General features: G+C 37.5%; 1 protein-coding gene across 2 annotated transcripts; it reads right to left on the bottom strand.

Moving 5' to 3' along the window:
- Window positions 1-640: 640 nt before the first annotated feature.
- LOC136844455 (uncharacterized) lies at window positions 641-9272 on the bottom strand. 2 transcript variants are annotated; one of them, XM_067113706.1, is made up of 6 exons: window positions 9120-9272; window positions 6911-7277; window positions 5420-5547; window positions 2906-3013; window positions 2225-2344; window positions 641-1163 (listed from the first exon to the last, which is right to left on the bottom strand). In XM_067113706.1, the coding sequence occupies exons 2-6, from the start codon at window positions 7266-7268 to the stop codon at window positions 828-830; spliced, it is 1050 nt and encodes a 349-aa protein (XP_066969807.1). In that variant the 5' UTR covers window positions 7269-7277; window positions 9120-9272; the 3' UTR covers window positions 641-827. The 2 variants fall into 2 exon arrangements, with proteins under 2 accessions (XP_066969807.1, XP_066969808.1); XM_067113707.1 differs by having other exon boundaries at window positions 5420-5544.
- Between the last annotated feature and the right edge of the window lie 1182 nt (window positions 9273-10454).

Raw genomic sequence — 10454 nt, 5'->3', positions numbered from 1 at the left:
AAGCCACATCAGACTTTGTGGTACCAAATTCTTCTTCAGGATTCGGTTCGTCCCACTTGGTAGTGCTTGGCGACAGTTTGTGCATTTATAAAATTGTAGACGAAAACACGTTCTAAAAGTGGATTTTTTTTTTTTTTTTGTAGGCTACGTGTGCATGTAAGGGCTGTATTTTTTCACACATTATTGTATTAATACAAAGCCATACCACTTGTGCCCTGTGGCTGTTTGCTTATACTTTGATATTTTAGATGGTTTGAGTTGGAAAATATAACATCCTTAAGTTTACAGCCACAAAGATTTATATTTCCTATGAGGAAGCACATAACCAGCAGATCAGGTAACAATGAAAGTGCTGCTTTAGAAAAATTGGATCTTTTATTTTCAGTCAACAATAATAGAACAACACAAAGGTGGGGTTTTCGAGGAAATCCATGTTAATTCACATAGGGACTTTTTACCGTATTTGGTGGCTTGTTGCAGTTGAGAGAAAAGATCAGAAAGAGGAACTGTAGTCAAGAAAATACGGTAGTAAATTTTAGCCTTCTAGATAATATGCTATGCCATTTTAAGAGGAGTGTGTATATATATATATATATAATATATATATATATATATATATATATATATATATATATATATATATATATATAGAGAGAGAGAAAGAGAGAGTGCGTGTGTATATGTGGTTTTTCTCGAGTTTGTATCATGCTCATAATTATTCCTTTTCTTCACCAATGCAGTGCAGAATATTTTGTATGTTGCAAATTCTGGCGGTCATCATAAAATCTAGAGGGAGGTAGTTTTCTCTGCTAGAAAAATCATTCTTTTTAGAACCATTTTCCGAAGATCCCCTTGTTCCTGGTCCTTTGCCTGGTAGGTCTCTTGTAGGAATCACCATAGTACCCGTTTCCCTGGGAACCTAGCCAGTATCCTCCATTTCCGTAGTAGCTGCTGGAGCCACCGCCGTTTCCGTAGTAGCTGCTGCCATACGAGCCGGACCCGTAGCTGCTCTCGTAGTTGGTCTCCGAGCCTCCCGGGGTAGGGTATGAGTAACCGGCGTAAGTGGAGGTACTTGTGGTAGCCTCGCAGGTATTTGGTTGGTACTGAATCTGCGTCGAAGTCACTGTGATGTAAGTTGGTTCGACCACTTGAGAAGTCACGACCTGTCAGAGTGAACATTTTAAATGAGATGTCTGATAGTTAATAACCTATCTTTATAGGACTAATATATTTATTGAAGAACTTATAGTATACTAGAGAAGCGCTGCAGATATTGACTATACTGTTAATTCACATCGCCCATACGCGCATATGTTTGAAAACGTGTATTTATGTACCTTTATACATTGTGTAATTACTTGTGGAAATAAATGTTTGTAATTGGACACGATTGTATGGTACTGTTGAAATACAGATAGTTTTATTTGCATGTTTAAGGACACCACCTTCATTACTATCAAACTAAGCTTTTGACGGCTTGTATATTCTGATTGTGAGAAAATCATAGGCCATGTTACTGCAGGCTATAAACGAAAAATCTCGTTCAAATGCAGGTTATGTAAAATTTTATGTGCTTGATAGCATACAGATCTTCCTGTAAAACGGGTAGGCCTAACGGTTCCAAGGACTGGGAGGAGCATTGTGTTTCACAAAGGATGGCTTTATGTCGCTTTTCAATCCATCAGAACTGGCGCTTGTGGAGACAGAAATGGTTTAGACGTAGTTTTTATATAATTTTCTTTTCTTTTTCACATATGGGAGTTTTATTCTGGCGAAGCCAGCTTTGCAAGTCAGTGAACTTTTAAGCATGTTCCATGTTATAATAACAATCGTATAGGATTTTAATATTTTGTTGTTGAATAACTATCTTAGACTCATCAACAAATTGGGCGGTGCAAGTGTACGTAGTGCAGGCACTGTACCTTATCGAAAACAATGAAGGCACAACGGATAAACAGATAACCCCTTAGGGGAACCGTTAGATTTTATATGCAGGAGGCAGGTTTTTTTTTCAATTATTCCACTTTGTGTAAGTTACCAAAAAACAAAAAAAGTTTCTTGATCAGACCACTCAAGTTTTGCGAAATTTGGAACGTGGATGGTCAGACAATTTAGTCTTGGAAGCACCGGGGTTGCTTCCTGTGTTTTTTGCATTCGTCGGGCAAATTACCTTGCTTTCATAGTTGAATATTATTTATCTAAAATAATTCTCTCTCCGCCTTACCTGAGTACGAACTTGTACTTCGGTGGTTGTAAAGTATTGCTGCTGAACTCTTGTTGATGTCCTGAAGACCGTTTCAGATCGTACAACCTCTGACGTCAGAGTTGTGGTTTCGACTCTAGTCTGTGGAAGAGAAAAAATTTTGTGAAGGCACGATTTAGAATTTTCAGCTTCTGGATCATTTTGCTCGGTCTGAGTTCATAAAGCTGAAGTTAAACCTCTCTCTCTCTCTCTCTCTCTCTCTCTCTCTCTCTCTCTCTCTCTCTCTCTCTCTCTCTCTCTCTCTCTCTCTCAGGCAAAAAATTTTACATTATTGACTGTAATTTTTCTTGCTCCCAAGATGAAAGTATCAACATTTTTGAAAAATTACGCTTTTAAGCTACTTTGCAGTTGTGTCCCTTGGAATTTACATAAAGTAAAAACCATAAAAGTTTTGCCGTCTTTAACAAAGATATATCCCAAAAGGAAGTATAAATCTCTCTCTCTCTCTCTCTCTGCGTTTAAGGTGTAAAAGCAAAAGTATTTGTATAAAGATGTACACTCGCACACGGTTTATTGTATATAGTTGTCTAGTCACAATGCAAGACAGAATTCCTTTATTCTTTTCTGCGTTCATTCTTTTTTCTCAAACACGCTTTAGAAAACTTCACAAACACACTTGAAAACTTCCCCCTATCTACTGACCTGTGGTGGAGCTTGCACGGTGACGTAGTTCGTCCTGTAAACGCTTTGGTATCTGATGTCTGTAGAAGTGACAACACGGTCTTGGACCACTGTCGTGGGAACAACCACCTGTGTAATTCAGAGATGTATGGATATATTGGGAAAATTATTAACGTCGGTTATTTTTCCGTTTTGAATAAAGAGAAATGAGGATATTCTAAGGTATGCAGTCATGTTTTCTTTTCATTATTCAATTACGTTTAACTTGCATTGTTATTTCAACAAACGGCTTCACCTTACAGGAGTAGCTTTAGAAGTTCTTTAATCTGCGGTTGGCACTAGTTCCTTTGGTAATGAGGTCGCGAGCCTCATGTCATTTTCCACTTTAATTCAGCCCACCACAGTTGAACAGTCACCAGGTACTTTATCTATTGTTTGTGTCAGCAGAGACACTTTGGATTTTTTTTTTTAAACGAACCTGAAGTCCCAGTCCTTCCGTAAGAGTTAATTTTGTTCTGAATATTTGAGGCGAGGATGGAACCACCGAAAGTCGAAGGCCCATATATACTGTTTGTGTATGTATATATATATATATATATATATATATATATATATATATATATATATATATATATATATATATATACACACACACACAGGGGATAATTAGAGACATACATTTCATTATTAAGCATACCTTAATTATTCCATATGGTTTTTTTTAATAAATAATTGAAATTTATTGCTTCTGTCCATTCATCTAATAAACTATATGACATATATATAATATATATATAATTTATATATATATATATATATATATATATATATATATATATATATATATATATATATATATATATATATATATATATATATATATATATATATATATATATATATATAAAATATATGTGTGTCATATAGTTTATTAGATGAATGGATAAAAGCAATAAATTTCAATTATTTATTAATAAAAACCATATAGAATGATTAAGGTATGCCTAACAATGAAATGTATGTCTCTAATTGTCCCCTTAACCTGGAAGAACAAGCTGATGAACTTAGGGATATTTACTCCGTTGTAATGTTCAACAGATTATTCCAAAAGTAACTGTTACAAAAAGTAACTGTTACATTGAAGATGCCTCGCTTAAAGTTTATCTACGGGCAAAATCTGCTCCCGAGGTTTCAGAATGCCACAGCAGCTGAATGTTGTTACGATTACAAAATCCGATTACGATGGGAAAATAGTTTTTGTTTATAAAGAGGTATACATTTATAACGCTCCTGTTATATTAAGAAACAATAAATAAAAGTTTTCAGTTTCATATATTAGCAAGAAACATAGAAAGTTGAATCTTTAGAAATCAGCCCTTCTTGCCAATCTCTATGACCTCCGAAGAAAAAAGGAAATAGTCCCTTTAAGCCCCTTAAAAGTCGACAGGCTCAGCGATGTAGAAATGAAGGAGAAATGATCTGACTGGTATGCAGGAAACTTCATATTCTCCCACCGTCAACCCTCGGAAAATTTCATCCGAAAATTTAGTAACTCACATCCTTGAATACCATCAAACTTCTTAGTCTAGACGTGGAATCAGTTCGCCTGAAGTCCCAATTGACGGTATATCTTTCAAAGCAGGAAATTAAAACCATACAAAGACAATTTTCCTTTTGGACTTGATGAGCCTGTGAAATTGACCAGTCCATGCATAACAAAGATTTTTTTCCTTTGTATGTACCTTTCGTTAACGAATATTTGACTGTAGTATGGGCACCCGCCCCCATACCTACTAGCGAGTCTTTACGTGGAATATTTCTAAACAGGAATTTTGCCGTCTATTAAACCTCAAAACATTGGTGTCAATAGCTAAGGATACTTCAGTGTGCTTTAACAGATTAAATGACCTGTTCCGAGCTATTATTATAAAATATGTATCGGAAGGTGGCAGATTTTCTCTTGCCAGATAAGAGAACGGACAGAATTGGGCGTTTACTATGTATATGGAGCCAGCTTTCACTTTTTCTAGTAGCCATTGCTAAGTTACTAAGAGTTCTAAGCAAAGATCATGGTTAGCTGCAATCTTTTTCCGAGGGATATGGATTATGCTTACAGGGGTATTTTGAAAATAGAATCTAAGACTTTAATAGCATTTAACCTCATTGCTTTACAAGGCGTGCATTATCAAGAAAGCCATTAGAAAAGTGAATAAGCTGTACTCTATGGGTCTTGCGAATCACGATTTAGTAAAAATGAATAAAAAAGAAATGGTCACGTGTTGACTCTTGTGTTTGTGATTTTCACATTTGCAATCAAATTACCTAATATGATTGTATAAGGTAAAGCATGCTTACAGCGTTAAACGGCCTTAAAATTAAATTAGACAGTTGACCCCTTCTTAACCTTTTCTTCTCTTATTCTGCATTTTGAACAGTGACCATTCAAAGAGGGTATTCTATTGACACTGAACACCGAGATTTTATTTATGTTATCAGAAGATAAGGAAAAAGTTTTGAAGAACCCCCGTCACTGACCTGCGAGATTGAGAGCCTTGTTGAGGTCACTATTGCAGTTGATGTCAGGATGACGGTTTCGGCTTGGCAGGCGTCTTGCACCGACGGTTGTGGCACAGGTGCTAGGTCAGGGGTCTGATATAAACCTGCTAGAAAGAATAAATGGTTAACAGAAGCTCTCTCTCTCTCTCTCTCTCTCTCTCTCTCTCTCTCTCTCTCTCTCTCTCTTCCGAAGGCATCAGAGCTTACTTATAGCCATTGGAGCATTACCGTAACATGTAGCATGGTATCATATTGCTGGTTGATAGGTTTTTCTTTCCTTATTTAGAAATTAAATCATGTGCTTAATAGGTAGATTATTATTTAGAATACGTTTTCTCTTGTGAATCGTGTTTGCTAAGAAAATCTTGGTTAAATCGCCTGCCTATTTTAGTAATTCACTCCCGAAACGTGAAAGCCAAGATTTATACTTGATTCTTGAGTCAAATTAACGCGAATTGATTTTTTACGTTCAATTGCTACGTAGACTAGACTGACTAGATGTTTGTGTGTGTATGTGAGAGAGAGAGAGAGAGAGAGAGAGTTTTCAAGGGAATATTGGCCTTAACTTTTAGTAGGATGATTTGGAGTCAACAGAACTGTTTTGGAGCTTAAATGATTAAATTTTTATGTTTTTCCTGTGTTAGAAAGTCTCGTGAGAGTTAAAATTGTCCGGAGAAAAGACATGTTTCATTGTGTTAATAATGATTATTACGAGTGAAGACTTGGAAATTTATAATATTGGCAGGTGTAATGGAATTTATGATGAGCTTATATAATGAAAGGAATGAATGTCAGTTATTTTTTTGTGATTTTTTTTTATCTCCACTGGCTCTCTCTCTCTCTCTCTCTCTCTCTCTCTCTCTCTCTCTCTCTCTCTCTCTCTCTCTCTCTCTCTTTATGCCCTTCAACCACAGGATAATAAAAAAAAGTCGTCTTTGAATAGCGACAAAAAAGAGATATCCCTGAGGGAATGCGTGATAGACAAGCTGTCTGGTGAGAACTCTGTCTGCTCCCCGTCTCTCCGGTCATTGATACGCACATGACCTTGAGTCCTTTACTTTCACTCGGCCTCCAGTGGAAGAAGCGTCAATGAGGAAAGGAAATGCCGTACTATTTCTATCGCACCACAGCTGAGGAGGAAATTCTCCCTTCTCTCACTTGCTCACTTCGTAAAACGAAGGGTTTCTCTCCCCCCGCGGCCCCCCCTTCATCTTTCGTACGTAAATCTATTCCACTTGCCGGGACCCAGTGAGGAATTCAAATGCTTAAGCGTGAGGACCTTGAGATGTATTTCTAATAATAGTACCTGAAGGGAATTATGTATGCGCTGAAGGGCTACTCGCATCCTTTCCCTTATCTCTCTCCCGCTTCCCACCCCGGGAAAGGAACGCCTAATGGGAGAAGAGCCACCGCAGGATTGGCCACAGCGGGAAGGGCGTCGTAAAAGCAAAAGCGCTGAATAAGCCTCACCACTTATAGCTGGTCTGGTGTCGGGAAAGAGGACGCCGTTGTTCCCGAAGACGCTACCACCTCCATTTATGCCCGGGGGAGAGGTGGGTACGGCTGCAGGCGGGGCATCCAACACTAACTGGGATGACTTCGGAGTCGCAGCCGGTCCTCCATTCGGGGGTACGGGTATGCTGAGGCCCAAGGCACCGCTGGACCTGATGTCGAAGTCGACGTGTTTGTGGTCGTCGCCGATGTTGAATTCCGTGTTTTGTCCGGGTAGAATTACGGACAGTTTTTCGGCCGTAACATAATCTGATCCTGACCAAACCAAGAAGAGGAGAAGTATGGCTGGCTGGGCCACTTTTACTGCTGGCTTCATTTTTAGGTTCTGTAAAACGGGAATAATTAAAAATATGGTTATTTAATTCATTACGATTATCGGTTTATAACAGAGGTTAGTCAGATGGACATTATTCGTTTGAATAGAAACACAAATGAAATGAATTAATGCATTATCTAAGCACATATGAACTATTACGCAAACATTCTTGTTTAGCCTCTGGTTGTCCCACCTGATTCATTTTGCGGTTGTGTTTGTTCCGAATTGTAATGCGATTATGCCAACGTAACACGCGTTGCAATCATCACCATTATGAAATGTACTTTTAAAATTACTCCCATACATTCGAGTCTTTTAAAACCCCTGTACAGGGCTATCATTGGAGAGGTTTCATCAAACTGTGATTGAAATGTTCCTTTTGCATGTTCAACAGGAGGCATTGCTCATTCAGTCAGATATTTTTTTTAGTGGTTCATGCAGTCGAATGAAATTGAAATTTTTTATTTAAAATATCACGTGTTGAACATGAATATATTTATGTAAAGGATATTCCGCGAACCTGTTCGTTCGAATATTGTGTTTTGCTTTTGGTGAGACCATTCCAATTCCAGTTCAGATTGTGAATAAATAAAGAAATGATGGATATTGCAAAAATAATAGCGGGTGTAGAATTTACTACTGTTAATTTCAAGCATTTTATTTTTGGCCGATTTCCTTTTTAAGCTTACCATTTCTTTTATCTTTTGTGTATATGCATTTGATCCGAAAGAGTGAAGTGATTTATGTCTGCGAGAGAAAAATTTGTTATTATGAGTTGTTTATGATTTTGTCTGTATTAAGAATAGGCTTATACAATGAAATTACATATAGCCGATGTTGCATGCTGTGTACGTACACAGTTACTTACACAAGGAGAGGGATGAGTTTCAAGTAGATGAAGCACTACATGAATATAATGTGCTTAGATTTAGGGCTTACTCAACAGAAAATACATAAGCTGATACCGCGCGCCATCTGAATAAAGAAATGCAGTTATTCAGCCACGAAAACATTAGGTACAGGTTCTGTTTTGGAAGTTGATTTGTTTGTCATAGTCTGCTTATTGTGATGTTGGAAGTACTTTAGTTACATATTTAATTGGATGTTCTCCTTACTCCAAGGTACTTGTGTTTATGTCTGTTGTGCTTCCGTTTATTTTGTGGATAGCTGTAACTTCTCAGTATTGTAATAGATTCCGCAACTTCCTGTAGTTATGGTATATAATGACCGTAGCTTCCTTTTGCTTGTGAATGCATAGAGTAATGAGGGATTTTATATTCGATCTTTCCCACGGCGTTTAGGAACACCTTACCGAACTTTCCTTAGCCTTACTGCTCATGAAGCTTATATTTAAATAATTTACTGACATGAAATTGCTGTTACAGACAATAATTTTTCTTCTCTTCGTATATTTCCTCGTATCGAACTAACAGGAATTTAATTACCCTCGGCATTTGTGAAAACCAAGTGGAGATGAATGTTAAGAATATTCTCATTATATATATATATATATATATATATATATATATATATATATATATTATAATCACTAATTATGCAGCCACCATAAAAAAAAGAGTCCTTATCTTAAAAACATTTTTAATGAAATTTCCCCGGGAAATACATCTGGCAATGCAAATGATTTAGACCTTTGCTCACATTTTTAAACGTTATAAATCCATGACAGTTTTGACCCTTCCTAAGTTTACTTATTAAGGTATTGTCCTTAAAAGACTGATATCTTGGCTTATTTCATTGTAGAGTTGTTCATAATTGCTCAGAGAATATACCTCCATACCTTACACTTAATTATATGATTTACATTGGAACTGAAACCACGAAAAGACTCACAATTGTTGTCCAGCAGCAGAAAAAGACTTGTTTTATTTCTTCTGATTCTCAAGACTTGATCGAAGGAAAACGATGGTGAGGCTTCCAGGGAGCAACTGGTCGTCGGGAAACCCAGCACCCACCTTTAAAACCTCTGTAGAGGTTGTCCCTCTTCTTTCTTGTGCCCTTCTCCGGTTGTCCTCTTGCTCCTCCTCCTCCTCCTCCTCCTCCTCCTCCTCCTCCTCCTCCTCCTCTCCTCAACCCCCGCATGCCCACACTCTTCACACCCTTTACCCCCTCCCCCTTACCGTTCCTTTCCCTCCTGCAGCTATGGATGGGAATTACCAAACCTTCAGGTGGTTTTGTTAATTCTTCAGCATTACCGACCAACCTTTTCTCGTAGCATCATTCTCTCTCTCTCTCTCTCTCTCTCTCTCTCTCTCTCTCTCTCTCTCTCTCTCTCTCTCTCTCTCTCTCTGTCTTATTTCCTTTATACTTTTAAATTATTTGTATTGCCATCTTTTATCCTTTCCGCCATCATTTTCTTTCCCCCTGATTAAAACTTGATTTCATCTTCATTTTCTGATTTGTAATGAAAACGAAAAATGGGAAACCAATTGTTTTCATATGTTTGTTTATGTTTCTCTCGAAATTCAATCTCTCCCCCATAACTTATGGCGGTTGTTAATACTGCTCCTGCAAGTTCTCCTTTCTTCCGTAATTACCGTCTCCCTTTCTTATTTATGAGTTTTCTGAACCTCCTCATACCCAGCATCTCTCTCTCTCTCTCTCTCTCTCTCTCTCTCTCTCTCTCTCTCTCTCTCTCTCTCTCTCTCTCTCTAAAGCGTTCCTCCTGAGAAAATCATCTACCCTTAGTGAAAGTAAACTTAAGCCCTAAATGACCACTTTCCTTGATCTATTCGAACTCAGTCAGGGACAGATTCCGTCTTTTAGAAAATTCCTTGTGTGAAAGTAGACTGAATGTGAAGATGCTCACAGACTTTCTACAACCTCGTTGTCGGTACTTAATTGGATACTTGGTTTTGTCCGGATTTTTTACCATGTGATATCCTTAGGAAAATGATTTATTTATTTGCAAGATCGTTTTATCATTTTTGAAGTCGAAAGTTGATGGACTTGTTGCATTTTAGTTTTCTGTGAGAGAAAGCTATTGAGATGGCAATTTGTCTGTCCGTCCGCACTTTTTCTGTCCACCCTTAGACCTTAATAACTACTGAGGATAGAGGCTTGCAAATTAGTATGTTGATTATCCACCCTCCAGTCATCAAACATACCAAATTTCAGCCCTCTAGCCTAAGTAGTTTTTATTTTATTTAAGGTTAAAGTTACCCATGA

The sequence above is a fragment of the Macrobrachium rosenbergii genome, chromosome 12 (assembly GCF_040412425.1).
Source record: "Macrobrachium rosenbergii isolate ZJJX-2024 chromosome 12, ASM4041242v1, whole genome shotgun sequence".
In the NCBI taxonomy this organism is placed as follows: domain Eukaryota; kingdom Metazoa; phylum Arthropoda; class Malacostraca; order Decapoda; family Palaemonidae; genus Macrobrachium; species Macrobrachium rosenbergii.
This window is presented reverse-complemented; position numbering and strand designations above follow the sequence as displayed.

What these genes read in the sequence shown, in the direction of transcription:
- LOC136844455 (XM_067113706.1), bottom strand. Translation starts at nt 7,268, where the DNA reads ATGAAGCCAGCAGTAAAAGTGGCCCAGCCAGCCATACTTCTCCTCTTC. An exon ending in CACCAGACCAGCTATAAGTG is followed by an intron (nt 5,548 to 6,910) that starts GTGAGGCTTATT and finishes TATTCTTTCTAG; the next exon opens with CAGGTTTATATCAGACCCCT. An exon ending in AAGTACAAGTTCGTACTCAG is followed by an intron (nt 1,164 to 2,224) that starts GTAAGGCGGAGA and finishes TCACTCTGACAG; the next exon opens with GTCGTGACTTCTCAAGTGGT.